Genomic DNA, 23,347 nt, shown 5'->3' with positions numbered 1-23,347 from the left:
CTCCATAAATGCCTAACCCTTAAAGAGGCATGAGCAACAGCTGAGTTTTTCAAAAGGGCATGATCTGGCCTAGTTCTGCCCTCCCCCAAACTCACTGAAGAATGCCCATTAGCTTCAACTGAGATATATTAGACCACCAATGTATACTTTCAGCAATCACAGTCCTCACTGTTTTGTTTGTAAAAATGAGACAGGATCAGCCTTGGCAAAAACAACAACAAAACAAAACCAAAACCAATTCAGTCTCTGATTTTTCCATCTATCTCAGAAAAAAGGTTAAGAGCAATGGTGTGTGACATAGACTTCAGCACAACGAATGAAATGGAGCTCCCTCATCCAGAGCACATGTTTCATCTTCTCTGTTCTTCAGCCAGTACAGCTCATGGGCCCTAGTCCCCCTGATTCATCAGCACACTTAGAATCTGAGGCTTACTGGACAGTGGTAACAGCTGTTGCCATAAAATATTAAATCCAACCATCTCCCACACTGAGGCCTCCTGAAAAAACAGGTATCCTGCCAGTCTGAGGATTTTTTCCATTGTCTCTGAAGGTGCTTGTAGGGTGTGGAAACATTGCCAGTTTGGGTTTTCCAGTGTTTGGCTCCAGGGTGCTCGTCCCTGGATGTACACCAGTTGACACACGTGCCCTCATCTAAAATGAAAAACCATTCCTTTGGCATGAAAACACCACAGGGTTGTTAGTATTCCACGTTCTGCCATGGCTGCCATTAAAGGCTGGATTTTTTTTACAGCAAGACAGCTTTCTTGGTGTCTATGTCACCACAGTTACAGCAAAGATCATAGCACAATGTAGACAGGGTTGAGCTAGCGTTACATCTCAAACAGAGGTACCAGCAGCAGTCTAGTCCCAGCATCATGGAGCTCAGTGCATTCCGCTTCATTAGCCATGTAATTGTGATTATACTGCTACAGCTGATCAAGATCGGGAACATCTGCATTACACTGAAGTCACCTGACATGTCCTGGGCTGTGGGACTCGGCTCCAGATTCAGCCACCTAAACTCAGGTGCCTACTATGTAGACATCTACATGGGAGTCGGCTAAGTTCTCACTGCAGTCAGTGGAGACCCAGACAATACAGCAAATGGAAGCTGCAGAGGTGTCCATCTCATCCTGCTCTGCTACCTGTATTTTGTAAGATTAGGAGCTTATTACAGATAGCCTGAGGAAAAAAATATTTTCTTTTTTTTTAGTTATTTAAACAGACTGACAAAGTTAAACTTGGAGATATTTATGTCACCTTTCCCTATTTTTCTGTCGTTAAATCATGCCCTCCTTCCACTATGAGTTTGCATAAAGATGCATAAAGCAGAGGCTATCTCTTTGTAAAAAGCCACCTTTTATGGTAGTGAAATTGAAAGATAAGCCAGACCACTGCATTCTCTCCCACTGTCAACATATTAAAGTGCCCCTACTGTTATCTAAGATTTACTTGCAAAGCAATCCCATTCATCACTCACCCCTAGAGTAGTAAACAACCCTTTTAACCCTTTTAAACTTGGATATTTGGGCTTCTTTTAAAGCAAGGATGCCTTCATTTTGTAACTCTGTATTTCAGGGATTTTCTTGTGTTTACTGTGAACTACATACTTCCTGATTTTCTGTGATATACATATGGGGCACTGGAATTGCACGATGACCAAAGATTTTCTGGCAAATTTTCACTGGGATGCTGAATTAACTGTATCTTCATATAAAGTAGCAGGTTCTAGGCCAATTCAAGTAAGCATGCATATGTTAGTGCAGTTAGAAAAATCAGCTGTTAAATGGAAAGTTAGTTCCAATCTTAACCACTTTGGCATTACACTTCGTGCAGCAAATGTTTATGGAAAATAAAAATGAAATCTTTTTTTTGATAAATCCTGACCCATACTACTAAAAATATTTTTAAAATATGTATTAATTACTTGCCAGCAAAATAGTCCTTTTTTGTTTCTAGCTAATGAATTATAAATATGTCAAATAGACTGTGCTTTTAATTAGGTAAAATGTTTTAAGAAATGAGATGCCAAGCTGAAATAATAAAACAAAGTTGATCCATGGATATATTAATGTCTCCATTAGATTCTCTAAGTATACGCTTTCCTTCAAAGCTGGTCAAGTAAACAGAGGTTATTGTCAGAGATTCTAGAAAGAACAGATGTTTTCATTCCAGATTATCATTTTTATAACCCAAAATAGCACAGCATCTAGATAGCAAAACATACTTTGTGGACACTAGTATGTGGAAACCTTCCCAGCTGAAGTAAATTTTAAGGAAATTTTTAAGAAACAAAACTGGCTGAACTGGCAAACATCATAAATTATACATGTTAAACTGCAAATTCAAGATTTACTTTATTAAGAGTTGGCACTAGCAACTGCAACAATGATATAGAAGGAAACTACTACATGAGGGAAAAAAAATTCTCCTCTTAGTGACTAACAACTTCCTTGTTCTTGCTGAGCATTTTAGGAGGCTATCTGAGGAGGTCACAAAGCTAAAATACTACTGAAGGAATCATTAGACAATTTTTATGCAAAACCCACCAAACAAAATATTTCACTGATGTGGCTAGCACACTATGTAGGGAAAAACATTTTTAAAAACCCATGTATTTCCAATTTTATATTTTGGACCCCAGTCTAGCAAAGTACTTAAACCACCTGTACCCTTTTGATTTTAATGGACTATTCCCATGCTTAAAATTAGGCATATTAGTGGGCAACTATGGAATCTGGAACTTTTCTTATTTCTGTGCATCAGGATGAATTTGAGTTATGAAGACAAATGATGTCATGTAATCTATATGACTAAGCTCATGAGAACAGAACAAAAGATTAATTTCAGATTTACTTTTAACTTTCAGCAGAGCTTGTGTTGAGTGGACTTGCTCTTAATTTCAAATTCTTCAAACTTGTGCTTCAGTCATTGTTTTCATCAATTTTCAAAATCTTTTGGAAATATTTCTAGTTATCCTGGGTTTAATAAAAGCAATCTTCATTATACTCACAACCCAGAATGACTCTTGTGATCCTGAACTATCTGCAACAAGTCTTGGCAACTTGGTAAAAGTAAAGAAAGATTACAGTGTACGTCATGAAGACTCTGGGAAATAACCAGACAGTATTTGATTTACTGTTCTTGCACCAGAAGTTTTTGATAATTCTAATGTTAAATGTCAATTAAATCACTAACAGCTTTGCCATTGGAATACATAACTGTATGTGTATAAAGACAAAAAGTGTTCCCTTTTAATAAAAATCATGCTTCTATGAATTCTGTGATTTATGACAAGTATCAGCACATACATAGCAATGAGAGTACTTTCATTTCAAAATACTGTATCATTTTCAACAGGAATTTATTTCTGATAACAGAAAAATTTCAGCTGCTTTCAATGAAATAAGTTATACATAAGTAGTCATATTTAATAGTGAAATCTGCAAACACTAGGTTCATATCTGGGGTTTAACTGACTAGAAGATCCTCATCTAAGGAAAAATAATAGACCACTTATTTAGGAATTTAACAAGGGACATAGGAAGCCAGGCAAAGAACCATTAAAAAGGAAAGTCAGGGTAAAAGGTGTAAGATTATTATGAGCCTCACGGAGAAGAATTCTTCTGGGACCACAGGTGTCTCCATCAGCTATAAACATAAACAGCTAATCTTACATTTCTTGTGCAGCAAAAATTCCCACTAGCCAATAAAACTTTAAGATCCCCATTTTATGCATGATCAGACTTGAAAATTATACAGATTATGTCTATCAAGAATGCATGATTCTTACAAAAGTCATTCTCATCGAGTTTGAAATTTGCAGTAGGTATGCATCATGAGCTTTTTATTTTAATATATTCTGGTCTAACTCTGATAAATGCAGAACTTAAATAAAAATATGGTACATGACAACAGAAGCATGAAAATACATTCAAAATTTTCCTGGGGATGAGAATTTTAAAGTGAAGCAAACATAGCAAAAGGGTCATTTCCAGCTTACTAAATGGCTGACTGGTAAAGAATTGTAGGTTGTTAACTAAATATATTTTACATTTGGGAACACAAGAACAATTCGGTGTCCTTCCATTATTACCTCCTAAATACACTGGACAAATGATGCCTGCTTGCTGCACATATATTTTTTATGTACGGTGAAATGCAACGACTGTGACTGGCCACCTAAGCATCCGTGCACAATCTTCACCAAGACTGCACCAATAGGGCACAGTAGGAGCATCCCTTTCAAGTCCCCGTGTTCCCAAGGAATCAGACCTTTGCCAGCATATGGCTGCACTCCCCTATGAACTGCCCTTTTGTGGTCATTCCAGTGTTTGGGGGGAAGTGTACATGGAGAGGAAGTCAATACAAGAGAAGGAGAGACGCCCAGTCCTGCTGAAGCCGCGGTCCTGTCCCGGCCTCACCCTGCAGCACCACGGACAGCGCTTTCCCCCGTCCTCTCCGCTCACCACCAAACCAGGCCCAGCCACCCAGAGCCTTAAATGCAAAAATCATAGCAAGACCACCATCAGCCCTGAAACAGCAGGTGGCTGGCCAAAGAATGAGGTTACCACTTAAAGTCCCTTTCATTTATTTAGCCAGATGAAATATAGATTTGAACCCGGCTCAGCCAAATCCTGCTGAAAAGCCCTGACCATTGACCTACTAGCCACTCAGGAGCTTGGGAAGCACTAGGTCTTTCTCTCTGCCTTTCTCATCATTCTCACACATCTCTATGGGAGAGGAAAACAATAACTGCAACTGGGCAGGAAATAACAAGGGAAGAGATATGAATAGAGGGACAGTAAGGAACAAGAAGAAAGGGTAGAGAACAAAATGAACATAGATGAATGTGTTGCAGTATCTTAAATTGCGTTTCAGTGTATATATTTTTTCAGTGTACATAGTTTCTACAAAGATGTTTCTATCTTGGTTATTGTTTATTTTTCTCTTTTGCATTTCATTTGAAGAATTTTTGCACAATGTCAGTGTATGCATGATAAGAAACTTATGTTGGGATTCAGCTCCAGATTCAGGCATATGCAGATGGGAACTATATGTGAAAGGGGTTTTTTGTCTAAGTTCCCATGGTAGACAGTGGAAAATCTAGTCAACACAGTAAGCAGTGTGTAGAATATATGTGCCTACTGCAGGATGAGACAAATCGCACATTATGTCCCACTGAGTCTATTACGAGATGCTCAAATCCTTTGCCTAAACAAAGGCATGCAGTGCCATTGGAGATGTGAAGACTGTCCCACTCAGCTTCCAGCTGCCACTTGAGGATGGCATGGGTCCATGTGTCTTATGTCATATGTATCAGACCCATGAAGATGTCCTGGATACAGGACTAGATAAATATGTGTGTTTAGGCAATTGAATAGAGCCTTACATCCCCACTGGGAGCTCCACTGGGAGCTTGGACAATTAGCTTTTATCACATCAGGTGCTTTAATTGAAGATTAATCCCATCTTCAGGTAAACTATTCCATTGAGAATCAAGATACTTTTGTTACATGAAGATTAGCCAGAATAAAAATCATATTAAAATAGTGCATTCATTCACTTTTTTGTTCTACACTTTTCTGGAATAAAAATAACGCAGAAAATTTAGTGCTTGCATTGGTCAATAATATTTGAAGATTGCATTAGTATGGTTTGAAGCCTAAGTTATTTCAAAATTGATGTGGGTTTGATCTACCTGTTTTTCAATTGAAGTGTTAATTAAAAAATTGAAATATTAACTTTTAATTAAATACACTATATTAATGTAGAATTACTCTCAGTTACTATGCCTTTCATAGACATACCCACATTCATGCATAAATTCCACTAAAAATTGTCAAGATAAATTAATAGTTTTACCCTTTAGCTCTCATGAATCAGGAAGTAGTAAAAGTAATGTGTCATGTATCGGTATTTCTTTTGTGTATGTGCAGACTTTATCTAAGAGCTGCTAAAAATTAACTATATATATGGTTTACTTAAGGTACAGTTTGCATTATTTAGCTTTAAGACACAACAGTATAGGGTTATTTTTAGTCAGCTGAAAGAAAGGGACTTCAAGAAGGTAATTCTTCCCATCTCAGGATATCCCTTTAAGATGTCAGGACAAGTCTTCACTTTTCCTCTCCACTGACTGCAGAAGGAATATAAATGAATAGGCTGAATTAAATGGATGAACTCAGGTGTGATGAGTCACATTTCAAGTCAAGTATCCGATTTCTAACAGTTGTCTTGTTGTTTACAAGGAAAATGCAGAAAATTCTGGAGTAACAAAACCATAGGGAAAATCTGTAACTTTTGTGAGGTGAAGGTTCACCAAATAGGTGACCCGAAAAGTCACTAACCAGGCTAAACTTCTTTTAAAATAATATCATATAATTCATATTTATGAGTTTAGGTATGCAGTTTTTTGTGCTGTGTCTTACTACTCAATACACATAGACAGAACAGCCTGCAGACACTGCTCATGTTGGTAAATCATTTGATTTTCAATTACACTGCAAAGCTGCCGTGGCCCCAAGGGCACCCACAGACCACACTGTCCCTGCACAACCCCCCCAGAGCTCCCCTCTGCTCATGGCCCAGGACCCCCTTTCACCCCCCTCCGGGGCTCCTCCAACCAGATGTTCTTAATGTCAGAAAACCACGTTGTACATGAGACACCAGTGTGTATTAGCAAATGGTGGATTTTTTTAATAGTCATCTGCTTTCAAAAAGAAATGTAATCATTTTTCTATACTAAAATAGTTCAGAAATTAGCTGCTTTTCTGAAAAGTATTTTTGAAATTTCTACATAATCAGAAAACTTAAACATTTCAAAACCTGTAATGCTGCTCCACCTGCAACTGTAATTGTGACAAGCACTGGCTTATCACACTTTTCTTAATTATTTCAGTAATGATTGTTGATTGTATTTATTAATAGAGTCATATTCACTCTCTCAAAACTTATGGAAAAGCTGACCACTCATTTTTAATTTGTTTCTATCTCTTCCTATCTGAATAGTCATAGAAATTAATATTTTTATGGCAGTTTATTCTGTGCATACAAAAGTGTCAATTATTTTTAACCTCTAAACTAGGAGAAGGCACATTGTCACTGAACTTTTGAGTTTGACATCAATTAAAGTTCTCCCATTAAAAAGGATTTATTAGAGCAACACGAAGACTTACACAATCAATCTGTCAAAAAGATATTCCTGTAAAACCTTCAAAAAGAAAACCTTCCTTGTCAAACACAAAGAATTTGTAGGTGACAAGCTTTAACTTCAAAATTAAAGCCCAGAGATCCCAAAGACCCTACTTTTCTCCTGTGTCCATGACAGATAAGAGCAATTTTCATGTTTTTTTCAATATTACATTTAAGTAATAAAATGTGACAGACTATGTACTATACAGGAATACTACCATGTTTCTCATCATATTAGCCACTAGGCCAAATAAATAATCCATATAGTGATAGGTCTAAAAATGAGACATAATCTAAGCTGCCTTTATTCTCATACAGTTTATTTAACTGTATAATATAGAAAATATTATATTTTATTAATATGCTAATGATCACCTGCTGGTTGCAATAGTCAATGGAAATAGTGCATGGAAATTTTACTATCAACAACAATTCAAAGTCTTCTGAATGTAAATAAAAGAGACCACTGATTACAATGAGTTCTTACTGAAGCAGCAAAAGCAGAGGACTCCATAAGCAATAAACCTATATTTGACTCTTCTCCCAGCCACTGCAAATAGCCTTTACTATAAACAGCCTTCATCAATATGTTATATTTAAGAAACACAATATAATTTTTTAATATTTTATTTTGTTGGGTTTTGGCTTTTGCTCCTTTGGAATGGTCTCAATTTTGTTTTCTCTCTCCCTGGTTTGATTATTCATAGCTATACTGCTCACTGTCTTTCTTTTAACATTTCATTTATCACTATCACTACAGACAAACCTCCTGCTCTTGCTGAGAAGAGCACACTTTTCAGACTTACAAAGCTCCTCATTACACTGGGAGAAGTAAAAATGTAATTCAGTCTATTTCAAAGTGAATCCCCTTCAAGCCACATGAAGTCTCAGTCACGATGAAACAAATCAGTAAACAAGGTTCCTATGTATAGTGGGGACAGCATCTTAGCAGCAATTAAATTATTTTTTTCAAACAGTCTGGCCAGCACCTGGCTAAGGCAAATTTTCACAGCTATTTAACAAACTAAATAACTGTTTCAGTACAGCTTCTGCATTTGCTTTTCAAAAGGCAAGAATTTAGGCACAAGGCAGCAATTTAGAATCTCCCCAGAAGACACTGCAGGAATAAAACAAAAATGGTAAGACCAAGAGAAGCGGATGCAGTAGCCACTGTCTTTCTCACAGAGAAATTGGAAAAGAGATGAAAAAACCCTTAAACATAGAAAAGTCATGAAATACACATGGCTGTGAAACCAGCATAAAAAGACAAAAAACTTCCAGTAAGTCCTGTTCCATACACAAGTCTATACACAGAGAACTTGGAATATTTAGCAGGATTATTATTAACTCGCTTTTTCTTCTTTACAGGTGGGCTATTTGCACTGGCCTGAATGGCCATAACACACGGCAGGATCTGATCTGCCCACCTGAATGACAAAAAATACAGCTCTTACGCTTTGCACAAGTGAAAGAGCCTTGGGTTCAGCCATGCCAACCCCAAAGCTAACCTCAATATGATGAACTACTTTTGAACCAGGTGTCACTCAAGAGCAAGTAACAAGCCAGAAACAGTCAAATTATTTAGTTGTCTGTGAACTTATATTTTAACCTACAGGATAGTATCGACCATAAGGCCCCAACAAAGATGGGTTTCCTCCCAGAAAGTCAAAGAGAGAGGAAAGGGCTTTGTACTCACTGAAGCACTTATTTACTGTTGCATCAAGCTCAGGAGATGGATGACTTCTAGAATAACAAATACCTTGGAAGGAAAACAATTTGTACCCTAATTAAGGGAGTAGCAAGATTATCTCCTGCCTAAAGAGAGAATAGGACTTTCCAGTGAAAAATAAAGCCAGTCTGGACTAGTTGAACCCTGATGGTTGCAGGGAGAGGGGGAGGGGGCACAATAGCTGATGTGATTTCAGAAGTAATCGGCACATTTCAGAAAACTATACATGTAACAGCATGGACTTGCTCATTTTTTAAGGTTTCTGTTCCATTTCTTATCATATTTTACCACTGTAGTTTAAAATACACCAAAGGCTTCCCACACTTGTGACAAACATCTCCTTTTTATAAATATTTTCTAAACTAAAACTAAGATTAAGATCTTGCATTATCAGATTTTCTCCCCTTGTATAACATACAGCTCTTTTACCACTACACAGCACACAGATCAATTGGGCATCACACCTATCAAAAGCAGATCCTTTCCTTTTCCATGTGCTACATGAACTGAGATGGTAACAAGAAGAAATTCAACCCAGTTGTTAGCTCCAAGACATGGTGGGGGAAAGCAGCAAAGACTATTTCAGTCCTGCTTCTCTTCTTGCCAGAAATATTCCTCTAATCTTAGCTAGAAAACCAAGCTGGCAACATGAGGTGGGCATGATCATCAGTGAGTGGAGTCACTCAAAAGAGGCTGTAGACACTCTCTCCTCTCTTCTTACATGGACCTATTCATGGCTGGTAAGGCACTAGCAAATCTTTCATTTATTCGTCTGCAATGAAACAAGAGTGCTAGACCACAACAGCAGCAGAGACATGGACACACTAACTCTTGACACATGGCCCACATTCTCATTAGCACTACTGACATTGATGAATTATCTAGGAAAATAATGCACTGACCTCTTTTAACTATAGAAAATCTCTCTGATTTAATAGGCTCCACTTTTTTAAAAATTTTTAAATCACAATCATGACAAGCCTAACAGCATAATGGTACATATGACCTTCATTTTGTGCCTTTTAGCATTTAACAAAAGCATATTTACCTCAATGCAAAAGCAGAAAGGCTGCAAATTAACTCCTGCCTTGATGCTGTAGAAGTTTAATCAACTACAGAGCTTTCTTATTTTCACTCCAGATGCCCCTAAAACTGGATAACACCTATTTTAATTATATCTTATATCTAAACATGAAATTCTGTACATTTAGATACAGTTCCACTCAAACTAGTTTTAGAGGATCTGGTGGAAATAAACTCAGTGAAATGAAAAATGAGGTAATTTACTTGCCTTTTAAAAGCTTGCTAGAAAGGTGAATATTCTCAGCTGATTTCAGCCCATATTAGTAGTGGTAAAATATGAATCCTCATGGCCAGACATGTCAGCAAAGAAAGAGGTTTTATTTAAACTCAGTCACCTACCAGTGAAAAATTGTTCCCTGCAGATTTTTCTAGTAATTATTTTTTTAAGTTTTTACATGACTACTGTTTAAAGAGACACTGAAGAAGCACTACACTGTTCTTTGGAGCAGACATTCAGATTTTCAAATCCACTTTTCAGCACAAATCATAATCTGCTACTAAAATCCTAGGCTTTGGACATACTTCAAGAATCTTTTCATAAAAATATGATTCTGTTAATTTAAAAAAAAAGTATGGTGTGAAAGTTTCACAAAGCACTTCCCAAAACCTATCTATCTTACCCACCTAAATGTAGTAAGACTTTTGCTTCTCTTCAGCTTCCTTTACAGATTATTAGAAAAATAAATGAAAAAAACATTTGAGTAGTCTAAACAAAAACGTCTATAAATAAATAATATCTTTCTTACTGCAATATTCACTTATGTAACAACCATCATAGCTCTGTAACTTGAAAGAGAAATTAATTCAGAAAATTTGTACAGCCTTGCTCTATGCAAAAAGTCAGTTATGGAAACAACAGGATTAAACTAGAGTCTAAAGAAAGACAAGATTTTAAACCTTTCACAAATGCCAAGCCAAGGCAAGAATGAACTTCTTCACAGATATTGTTTAAATCCCCATTTTAGAAGAGATCATTTTTTATTTAGGACTGCTCTAATAAAAAGACAATACATGTGATTTCTTATGTATAAGTTAAAATACAAACCCCTGGAACAAGCTAACTGTGGGTTAGCTACAGGAATCATTCCATCCTGATGCACATCTGATTTAGTTCATGTGTTTCAATATTCATCTGTATGTCAAAATTCATTAAATTTAACAATTCAACACAATCATGGTAGAGAAGATGGCCAAGACCCATACGGGTGAAGAATAAGAAGCTAGGTGTTAATAGCAGTACAAGAAGCCTTGCTTCAAGAACATGAGCAGTGTGAGTCTCTAAACAGGCTATGTCCTAGCCATGTACCAGCTCCAACCTGAAATGAGGCCTGGGTGCACAACGGCCTCTCTCATCCTTCCTTCTCTCTCTTCATCTCTTCTCCCCCTACCCCTCTCCTCCCCCCTGGTTTCTATAGGAAGGAAATGCAAATAGGAATGCCAGATTGGAAATGCAGCACATTCCAAGCCATTTCTCAAACTGGAAGATTCAGGGACAAGGACCCAGGGGTGACGGACCATGTTAGCTCATATCTGCACCATGCACCTTTAAATCACTTCAAGTACAGTCAAGTTTTTCTCTAGAAATTTTCTCAAAAAATTACAGTTTTTTTCTTCTTCCTAGTTTTGCAGCTGGCCTATTATTTCAAAATATGAACCAGGCACTTATGAGGTGTTCTATGAACCCAGTTTAACATTTTTGTTTGCTACAAGCAGACACAAGCCAAAGTTCACGATAGGAACGCACCTTTTTCTATTTGCATGGATCCTGGTGACGGGTTCTGGTAATAGGAGTACCACAGAGTAGTGGAGAAGATAGACCAGGAAGAAAGTAGTCATTAACTGTGTGGGAAGTTAAAGGAAGCCTATACGTGTTTAAAAGTTGGTGATATTGGCCAGAGGTTAGCTAAACAGATGAATATATTGTTCTATTATTAAAAATGGGATATCATTTCTTCAAAATACTTTAGAAAAGTGTCTGTTATGAGAAGCCAAAAGACATTACTGTTTTGTCCTTGCTTTTTCCACTCTCAGGAAAAAAGGACTAGTATTTTCATGCTGGACTGCATGAAAGCTGTCCCTTCATGTTTCCAGAATGCCTCAACATAGCTCCTGGTTTCTTTAATCTAACTTTTCCCTTCCTGCTCTCTAGCTTCCCCTTGCTATCTGTACTGAACATGAAGTAAAATTAGAAAATGTTGGTTGGAATAGACAAGAAGAGGTTCATCTTTCCAGACTACCTGTGTAGGAGTTCCAGACTCGCTCTGTACTCAATACAGCTATAAGTATGTACACAGAGAAAAATCCATCCCAGGTATTTGAAATAGAAAGCTTGGAATGCAATGCTCTCCAGGTGTGCTCAGGCAAATTTGTTTAATGTAGATTAACACTGTAGAATACTGTAGATTAATATAAAGTCTTGAAAGATTACTCCTATCCCAACAGATTGTATCAGCCCAATGACATAACTAGTACAGATGCATTGGGTCAGAATTTTATGTCTTTTCTTCCATGAAGGAAGACACAATCCAAGTTATCTTCAAAACCTTTGCATAAAATAGTCTGTATAGGAGTAGAACTGTACAAACCCAGCAGGACATCTGCTTTCTGACACTTCCAAAAATATATAGAAATCATTACTCTCAACATTATTTTCATTCCAAGTGCTGTTGGGAAGTTATTAAGTATTAACTCAGTTGGTAGCCTGTATTTAGAAAGGTGACCAAGAATGGGTTACGGTAAATGTTACAGAAATACATTACAGTTACCATGCTCCTTACTGTTCATTGATGGGTTTTAAAGTGTTAAATTACTTTATACTGTTTGTGGCTTACGACATCCATTGCATGCAATTTCTAACAGAATACTCTATAAACATGATCACTCCTATAACCCGTACATCTAGTAGGAGCACTAGTGTGATCATAAATTCTCTAGTAACAAACTTAATTCTTCCATCCATACTGGATGCAACTATTATGTTTTTCAGAATAAACCAGGATCTGTACCCTGCATTTCAGCTAACAATAAAAATTAAATTCTCAGCTGGTGTTAGTGTGATCCAAAACAGTCTTTCTCTCTATACTCTATTTTTATATGTGTATTTGTTTTCCTTCCTTACTTGAGTGATATGTAATGTCAGTAAACTAAAAATATCCGCAAGAACTGGATGGATTACTTTATGCATATTATGTATACATATAATATTGCACAAGAGGAAAAAAGGTATACTGCAAATACACCAGAAATGTGAGGAGTCTACATCTATGTAACATTTAGGGAAGAGCTTTTAGAATTACATTCATTACTCATTTGCAATGAAAAAAAAAATGAGAAAACTGGCACAGGTTGAAACAAGAGAGGAGAAACATTTTTGCCACAGAGACAGCCAGGCAGTGGAGCAGGTTGCCCTAAGAGGCTGTGCTGTTTCTATGCAGCCCATAGCTGACCCTGCTTTGAGCCCAAGGCTGGATAAGAAACGTCCTAAGGTCCCTTCCAACCTGAATTTTTCTATGATTTTTCTATGATGCTATGATTAGATACTAATTCCATGAGCTTACCCCATAATATTAAAATTATGTGTATGTGTCTGGAGGATCGGTGCTTCCTATGGAGCTCAATGAAACACTGGATCGTTGCAATGGCGTTTTAAATGTCCCTTTTCAAAAACTTAGAGGACGAAACACACACATTTCATAGACTATAAAAGATAAAACCATAATAAAATTTTAATACCTGAATCACATAACCTTATTTTAAGATGAGTAAGATGATAAGTATTTAAATCCCATCTACCTGTACTGGAAACTAATTTGCTAATCCAAAAGACTTCACAGCAATAAGAGAAGAAGCAAGCAATACTTGTATGTCCACAGGCCAAACAATTCAAAGATATTGGCTCTACTTAGAAGACATAGGAGCATTTTAAGCTCCATTAAAAACTTCACATGATACAGATAAATGCTATTTCAAGTTGGAAAAGGAAATACCCTCATGTTTAAGGGTTCAAAATACTATTTTTCCCTCTTTTTCCTAAAAATAAACAACCTAAACCTACATTTGTTTACATTTTCACTTACAGTGTTTCTTGACCTTAAATAAAATAAAAAGAAACATTAAAAAATAACCCCAACCATAACTCAGGAATTATTCTTAAAATGGTTTGCACCACACTATTGCAGGAACACTTACTTTCATGGGGTTTGACACAAGCTATGCAACTGTTTAAAAAAAGCAGCATTCACTTTACTCAACTGTCACAGATGTCAATGTAACATTTGTTTGTTTGAGAGCAGTCGTTAGATCAACACTGACAATTTAAAATCTTGCAATGATTGTTCTTGGATAGCGGAAAGAAAACTGGCATTCTTCTTAACAAACCCAGCCTAGAACCTAATATTGAAAGATGAATACATGCTGAACTACCTTTCTACTTCATTGAGTGATCAACTGAAAATTAAGATGGTCTATAGTTTTGCCCTTCCTAGCATAACAGTGAATAGGATGTTAAAATCTAAATTACATTTGTTAAACTCAGTTCACTAAGTCTGATAGTAAATGGAGATTTTCATATGTAATTGGATTTGAAATTTGTGATTAAAATGAGCTATTTAAAAAAAAGCGCCTTCTAATATTTTGCTTACACACGTAAAGAAATAAAGATAAAGATTAAAACAAGCTGATGTAGTAAACCTAAAAGATCCAGATTCTTAAAGATAGAAATTTTATGAAGCAAAAGTTGTGAAAAGTTAAAACTTGCCCAAACTGGAATTGTGCACTAACACATTTGTTGAGAGGGCTTTGCTCAAATGTTGCATTTGCACTTATTTGAACAGAAGAAATCTGTTATCATGTCAAATATCAACATTTAACCCATGACCAATTACTCTCCCTTACTGATCAGAAGAGTAGTGGGAAATGAGATTGAGCTAATTTGTGTATCATAATCATTAAACCTTTACCCAAGAGTTCATTGAATCTTCGTTAGATACTTTGAACATCCCAAAGCACACAGGTGAATTGTGTTCAGGTGTTTGGATACCACATTGCTCAGCTGAAGTCTCCATCACCAAAATTCACACCAAAAATAGTAGGGCTGTTTTTATTCTGATCAGAATCAGCCTTAAAACAGCAACAGTGTTTGACATAGAGTGGTGTTAATAGCAAGAAAATAGGGAACAATGACACTAAATTAACAGGAATGAAAAGGACTATGGCTGTCTAACACATAATCAAGTAGAGACATTGATATGGCTTTACAGAGCCCAATGTTTTTTTAAAACAGTTATTTTCAGTAAGTTGTGTAAATAGGATACACAGGTGGTAGCAAAGAACATCACATTTGTCCTCCCACATGCATGAATGACAGTTCTCACGGGAAGCACTGTTTCACAGTCTTTATGGGTGAGTGCTCTCAAGCAGGGATAAATGGGATATCCTACTGTAAATATTTTTGCTGTGAAAATTTCCCAAGACAAATCCTATGACGAAAACAAATTATTTCCTAAGCTATTATCAGGAACCAATATTTTTTGACACTTCCAAATTATTGCTACTCCCAGAGAAGACATAGAATATTAATTCAGCTCTTCAGATGACATATAAAGGGAGAGCAATGACAGAAAAATGCAAAACCTGAAAATATGCACAATGCTTTCAGGATCATGCCCAGCTAACCTTACCACTGTAATCTAAATTAGGTCCTAAGGCTCATACCCTGTTCGTCTGGGCAGACTGATTTCCTCATGTATCAAATCTTCTCTCCCATATTCTTATCCCATTACATAGAGTTATCCAATCCATTCTTCTCTTACGTATATATCCCGCACCATGATATATTCACAGTCAGCCAAAATTTGATTGAAATAAAATTAGAGTATTCCCCATAATCACTTTATTTTTGCATCAAATAGGTTCAGTATTTATCTGTGATTATTTTTTTTTAATCACATCATGCATCACAGACACACAGGGGTGATTGATTGGTATTGAATTACAATAGGATGAAGGAACATGACTTATTTTATGTTTGAAATACTATGTATTTTTATAAGGTTATAAATGTTTCTCTTAAAAAGAAAATTAAAATCAAGCTGGAAGTTTTATTAGCAAGTGGAAACAGATAATTAAAGCCCCTACAGCAATAAGAACTTCTTATGCTGTGAAGCTGGAACCAAATTTTTCATTGGTAATGGAAAGATTTGTGTGGGTCGTTTTCATATTCCATAGGGTGGACTGACCTAGTGGAATGCTATATTGCAACAAACACACTCAGAGATACATTAGTAAAAATTTAAAAATTAACATGAGATGAAGCATCTAGATTAGAAGAGACATCTGCAATGCTATTTCTTTTATCTTATTCCTCAAGAAAAACAAAGCTCTCTTGATTATTCTACAGTCTTAATTAATATAAAATCACTTATCTGACCATTTGCCAAGAGAAATAGTACTGTCCTACATTTGGAGTTTTCTCTTTATTTTAAGCTTTTATTTATGAATTAATGTTTCTCTGATAACTAGACTAAAAATCATAATATCCATATTATCTTTCCCTGCCTTCTGCTTACTCATATATGCTGTCCCTGAGCAATTACCTTCATATTATTAACACATCTGGTGTTTTCTACAGGGTCAAGACTACCAAAAAAAGTGTTCTTCTCTCCAGAGGCATAATGCTCATTTGTTTGCTCTGATGTTTACCCTTGACCACGTACAGCAAATATCCCACTGCTCTCTATCTCCTTTTCCAAACCCCAGACTCACAATTATTTCTATTTTTACCACTTAAATATTTGTGTCCATCCTCCAATTCACTTACTAGATCACATAGCACACCAATTCCCTTTTATCTCTGCCCATTGATGATATGTTAATTAGAAACACAACGTAGGAAAAGTAGAACTTGGGGGCAGGGGGGAACAGATATACTCATGCTCAAGTAAGTAACATGAAAGCTGAAAGAGACTTGAATTTAACAGTGAACAGTAAATTAAACAGGAATTTGAAATGGCCTAGATTAACAACAAAAAGGCAAGTAGCTCTGTATTTTGTGTTTAATCTTATCTTTGTAAAATGGTAAAAAATAAGAGGACTGTGCCTGGAATATTGCGTTCAGCTCTGCTTTCTGAATTACTAGAATGATAATGAAAAATTAGGGTACATATAAGATTTTTTCAGGGGGAAAGATTAAAACACATAAATACAGTTTAATGAGGAAGTTTCCAAGGTGGAAAAGGAGTATAATTTGGCTGGACTGACTCCAAAAATGCAAGAGTATCTTTAAGCAAATTGCTGCTTCTGAGCTTGATCTTCCTAGGACTTTCAATTTTCTTTTGGTCTTAACATTGCTTCCTTTCCTTTGAATTTGAGGTAGTCCAAATGAATCATCCAGTGGCAGTTATTCATTTTTTGCCTTCAGATTTCTGGGGCTGGCTAAAAGCTGAATCCCAGAATGGTTGAGCTTGGAAGGCACCGCTGAGGATCACAAGCACCCTGGGGAACACCACTAGTGGCTGGCCTCCAGCTGGACTTTGTGCTGCTGATTACAGCACTGAGAACCTCTGCCTTCTCCATGTCCTTTGTCAGCAGGTAATTTCCCCATTCAGTGGCAGGCTCGCATGTCCCCTAATGTTCCTTTTGCTGCTGATATACTAGTAGAAGCCCCTTTTTGTTACCCTACCACCATGTATAACAGATTCAAAAGTAAAAATATTTTAATGGTGATAAAGTAAGTTTTTTACAGTATTTGTATATTCTAAGGGACATGGGAATCTTTTTATTTCAGTGGGACATAATGAAGTATCAAGAAAAGCTCACAAGGGCCAGAAACAGCAAGTTGAATTCGTAACAACCGAGGGATCTTTTCTCACAGGCAATCTTGCTCTTCCCCTTGTGAGCACTGTTCAGACAGAACTGGTTTCTACAAGTGTTGATGGGTAATGTGGGAGAAGGGAACAAGACCTGACCGTGTTCTGGGTAAGATACTTGGTGTCACTGGCCAGCACACTCGCAGCCAGGCATGTATGGTTGGGACCTGGTATCTCCTCAGCCAGCAGTGTACTCTGGACACCGGGCTGCTTTAAGGTGCTTCAACACAGGGAGGGAGGATCTATGCCTTTCTCCCTCCTTTCTCAGTATAATCTTTCCCACCTAAATGCCATCCTACTAGGACCTCCTTACAGGCACAGCACTTCCAGCACAGGGGCCTGTGTTGCTTGGATGGTGAGGATGGGACACCAGGGCTGGCTGTCTCCCCTTACATCCAGCCATGTCCAGCAGTCTGGAAGGAGATGAGTGCCCCCGGGTCCTTGGGGAGGTAGGACTCTTGATCCATGGAAGGAAGCAGTTAGATGTGGATCTGAAGGGGAACATTCCCCAGGATGCTAGATTTCTGACAGACTATAGCATTCGTGGTCATTCAGGCATGCACGCCCCTGGCACAGGATTTCTTCTGCTGAGGGCACTCCAGATAGTAGCACATCAAGGTGGTCAGACCACAGCATTCGAGGCAAGTTATCACACCTGGCCACCTCTGGCTCTGGCTGGACAGCAGAATAGCATTATACAACACACCAGCTGGGCTGCCACTGCTCCCCTTTTAAAAAAGAGAAGAGGAACCTCGAACCGCACCAAGTGCCACTGCGCAAAGACACACACAGGAAAGGTCATGAGCCCATCAGCCCTCTTACAAGACACAGAGCCTGGTTCTTGCCTTTTCCTTTCTCTCCCTGCACAGAAAGTCATCGTGATGCCTCTCACCACTAGGCACCCACAACCTCCAGAGCCTCTCCACCCCTGTTGTGTCAAGGTGTACTCACCAGACATGCCTAGCAACCCTGCCCAGAGTTCCTCCTCAGACACCATGTCAAGACATGGTTTGCAAAAATTCTGCTTCTAGCAAAGGCCCCCCTTAAACATAGTTGCATAATTTTGGTTTAGCATGCAGGTAGGGAGGAAGGATATGGGAAGTAGTGTACTGTGCTGTATGACCCCAGATGCCACCCAAGACAGACATGTCATGGGTTTCCTGCACAGAGACACTTGAGAAGGACAAAACGATACCAGCCCAGGTTGCACTGAAGACACACTAGCAAAAGTCAGGCAGCAGAGGGCCATCATCTCCCCATACATGGTATCCATGATTTTTCCCTGGTGACTCACAGGGGTTTGCAAGATGAGAGAGTAACAGTCTGTGTCTATACTGGTAGAAGCACCACAGAGGACCCTGAATAGGGATGTGAAATCTAATGAGTGATCCTGGGCAAACAGGGAAGAAATGAAGAAAAATCACTTCATGCTTTGAGACAACCTTCATAAATAAAAGTAAGCAAGATCCATATCCTCAAGGGATACATATAATACCTCTTAATGCCAGGAGAAGCCTCAGAAAATATTGAACTGGGGCACATTCGACTGAAACAAATATTTTCCTAAGACAAATTATAAAGAAGCTCATGATCTGCCTGCTTGGTGATTGAGAAGAAGCCAGCAAAAGTGGGCTTTTGTGTTCTTTCTGCTAATTAATATCTATTGCTATCTTCCTGTGACCACTCTGGATTCAGTTCTCACATCTTTGCTCACAATGTCTACAGCCTTCCCCAGTAATCATTTCCACTGAAAGCATATGTATAGAAGGTAATTTCAGAACATCCGTGTATTGTCTTCAATCTTTCCAAAGAATACATTCCAGTAAACGCTGCTGAAGAGACTAGTCAGGCTTTATATCCTTGTTTCTGGAAGCTTTAAGAACATTTCATTACAAAATATACATAGAAGATACATTGTTAATACTAAATACATGTTAAATCCCCAGATAACAAGCTGAACATCTGCGAAACTTGAACTGAACAATCCACAAGCCATCTTTTTTGTACAAAGGCTTGACTTCCAAGAAGTCCATTAGCTATCACTGTATACTACGTAAGACTGTACTGCAGTATCAAAGGTCCTGATAACCAAGACTTTGATATGATAGGCATTCCTTCTTTCTCAAACATACCATCAGAAGACTATGGGCGAAGAGATAAACTGTGCTGTGAGCAGCACATGCTCATATCAAGAATTTTAGCAAGAACAGTTCAGATAATTTTTCTTTTTAGGGTTATCATTGGCTCTGCTCCAGACACTCCCGTATGATTAATCATATTAATTACGCAGGTTTGAAGGCTTTGAGGTAAACAATATAAAGGAAAGCTGATAGAGCTGCGAAACAAAAAATGTAAAGAAAAAAAGAAAAAAGAGAAAAAAATATTGGTGTGAACTTAATAGTACTCTTTGCTCTAAATATGCAGAAAAATAAGCAAGGAATTATGTTTTACTTAAATCAACTACACTTTAAACTTTAACTTCATGTCTAGTCCTCTATTTGCCAGTTTCCGCTTACACCTTTCAACCACAGTCTCAAAAACTGGAGGTGTTTGGAAAATATTAAACTGTTGTATGCATTAAGTACATTAAGTACATTTTGTCTCTTAAAAACCTGCTGATGAATGACCTGCAGAGGAACTTCCATTATTAAACAACAATTATTATTTATTTATTAAACAATTATTAAACCACTTGAGCTGTTACTAGCTGCTCATCGCACTTTCACTCATAGCTGCTAAGCAGCTGGTCAAAAGAAGTAATTCCTTTTAGATAAATAGGTTTACTCATGGGATCATGGAGTGAAGTTCTACTCAGTCTAAACTGGGACATCCCACTTTGTCCTGGCGATGGAACGTCCGTGAAAATGTGCAGATGAGAAGCTACATTTACACTGTATTTAAAAACAAAGCAATAATTTAGTATCACTACAGAGCGGAGGATAACATTGAGGGTAATCAAAGCAGGAATTTCTGAGGCTTTGTTTCTCCTGGGCTTCCACTGTGCTCCCACTACCTTTATGCATTCTATCTGCAGTATGCAAAAAGATCTGCTTTGATCTGCAGTGATCTGCTCTCCACCCGCATTTCAGTTGCCAAAAACAAATTAGGAACACAGGTCTATTTTATAGACCCTTTCTCCAGATTTCTCCTTGGAAGATCCATTATTTGCCTAGAGAAAAAAAAATTACAGGTTTAAGGTGAGAAGTTTAAAACTGTACCTGAAAAACTCCATGAAAGAGAAGCCATAACCATGCTGTTCAGCAATTCCTGCACAAACAACGTTCGCGGATGCTCCAATCAATGTTCCATTACCTGCAGTTCAGAAAACAAATACCAGTTTATAATTGTGCTCTGTTCCTTACGCTTCCTCTGTTTATTCTGTGCTAAAGTCCTAAGATGTACTAGTTAGAAAAGAAAAATCAATTTCTGTTGCATAGGCTTGAAAAGAAACATACAGACAGTACCTCCACATCCTATAAATAGCTTCACACTTTGAAAGATAAGCCTGGTATCATTCTCTGAATCTACATAAGCCAGAAAAACAGGGAAGGAACATAACACCAATCTAGCGGTTGTCAAAATGACACCAGAGACTTTCATTCAGATAAACTTGCTGATTTTTGGTTTTACATACAAGAAGATGCCATCAGACGATCTGAAAACAAAGGATGAGATAGTTTGAGGGTGCTAAGAAAAATGGATGCCTTTTTTCCTTACACAAACCTGACATTGACAAATTAGTGACTTTTTTACAGAGAGGGTAACTAATTGCTAAGATTTTTTTTAACAGAAATTTAAAGTGGGACAATGGAAGGGAATGGATCTGTTTCACATCTCTCTGCTAAGGCAAAAAGATCACCACAGATACAAAGTTTGCTTACCAAACCACAATGGTTCTTTAATACATAAAAGAACATAACTTTATTGAGTGAATTTTACCAAATTATATTATACAGGTCCCCTTAAGAGAGGAACACACCAAAGGAAAATAATATGCCAGGTTTATAATGTGCATCTATCCCCTTAGAAGAACTACATGCTTCTCTTTTCTCCTATGCCTTTTCCAGTAACTAACTTATTCTTGTGTTTTCTCTAAACTTTCAACAATGTGGCAACGTAAAGGAGTCAGGTATTCAGAGCTCAGAAAGACCAACCCATTTTCTATAGCTTTCCCATGAGTCATACCTCAGACTTAAGAAATGTTGTGTACTTGACTTTAAAAAGCAGATGTCTTCAGCAAGTATTTCTGATCGTAAGCATGACTCAGGAAGTGACAGTGACTCCTACATTCTGTTCCTTAGCTGAAGTTTTGAACGAAAGAGGTAACAATCTAGGAGAAAATTTTTTTATACTATGGCAAGTAGTCTCTTTTGCCATACATCATTACATTAACAACCCATTATTCTAAGCACAAGTCTTCCTTTGCTCCCATTGGCATACAGTTACTCTTCTCATTTTGGCCCTGTTAAACAGTACTGCTCAGTGGAGACCAGTCTTCTGGTCTGACTTTGAGAGAAACAGATCAGAAGGCAATTAATGCTTCTGTTAATTGCTTTGAGTTAATAGATGCTTCAGGTCACCCAGAGATCAATTTACCAAATAATAGGTCAGAATAAAGGCAGAAGGATTATTCCCCTAAGTATTCACACATGGTACCCATATGGCCCTCTGCTCCTGGAAGTGCACACAAAATGAGCAGACTTCTAAAAATATACTTAAAAAAATAATAGAACACTCTTAAATTCAAATAAAATGAAGTGACAGAGTTCAGAAGTAAGGAAAAGGAGAGAAAAGATGTGTTGTGGAAACATTGGAGGAAGGAAGATCTTCCTCTTCCAATAAGAAAAAGGGAAGCAGAAAGAGCTTGATTATGATAATTTTGATCTTAGTTTGGATTCAAAGTCATACCAGAGTCAGTGGATACTGAAATACAGGTTTTTGACTGGTCATTCTAGGGACAGAGCAGCAACTTTGAGAAACAACTGAACACCAAAAAGTCACTCACGACTTTTTTTTAAAAAAGTTGATTTCATGAAAGCCAAAGCTTTCCAAGGAAAAGCCCTTGTGTGGCTAAGTTAAGATTTTCTAATTGAGTTCAAAGAGAAAGCATGATCCTTATTCACTCCAGGATGGTCAATTATCCTCAACAATAAGCAGCAAACTGAGATTTTCATCCTGGCATAGAGATCTGAACATGGATATCCATTGTCTCAGGTGAGTGCCCTAAACAACACCTATTAATAACGGGAGACTGGTTTTGTTTTCTCATCAGCAGCCTCAAACAGCTGTTGAGCTGATCCCACTATGGAACAAGAAAGAAGCTCAAATCTTGCAGACAATGTGAGATGAGAAAAAGATTCCCTCCCCTCCAATCCCAGATAGATATTTTATATCTTTAATTGTCCCATTATTTTTCTTTAATTCCTATTTTTTTCTGCTCTCCCAGGAGCTATGCTAGGTGAGCTGCTTCCTGCTT

The 23,347-nt window shown here is 37.5% G+C and overlaps 1 protein-coding gene across 1 annotated transcript in view; it reads right to left on the bottom strand.

Annotated features, from left to right (window-relative positions):
* OCA2 (OCA2 melanosomal transmembrane protein) overlaps positions 1 to 23,347 on the bottom strand; it is a 180,305-nt gene that overhangs the window by 20,703 nt on the left and 136,255 nt on the right. Inside the window, exon 22 of the mRNA XM_072853227.1 lies at positions 21,090 to 21,183. Coding sequence (XP_072709328.1) covers positions 21,090 to 21,183 — 94 coding nt within the window. The remainder of the gene's footprint in view (positions 1 to 21,089; positions 21,184 to 23,347) is intronic.

The sequence above is a fragment of the Ciconia boyciana genome, chromosome 1 (assembly GCF_034638445.1).
Source record: "Ciconia boyciana chromosome 1, ASM3463844v1, whole genome shotgun sequence".
Classification (NCBI taxonomy): Eukaryota; Metazoa; Chordata; class Aves; order Ciconiiformes; family Ciconiidae; genus Ciconia; species Ciconia boyciana.
This window is presented reverse-complemented; position numbering and strand designations above follow the sequence as displayed.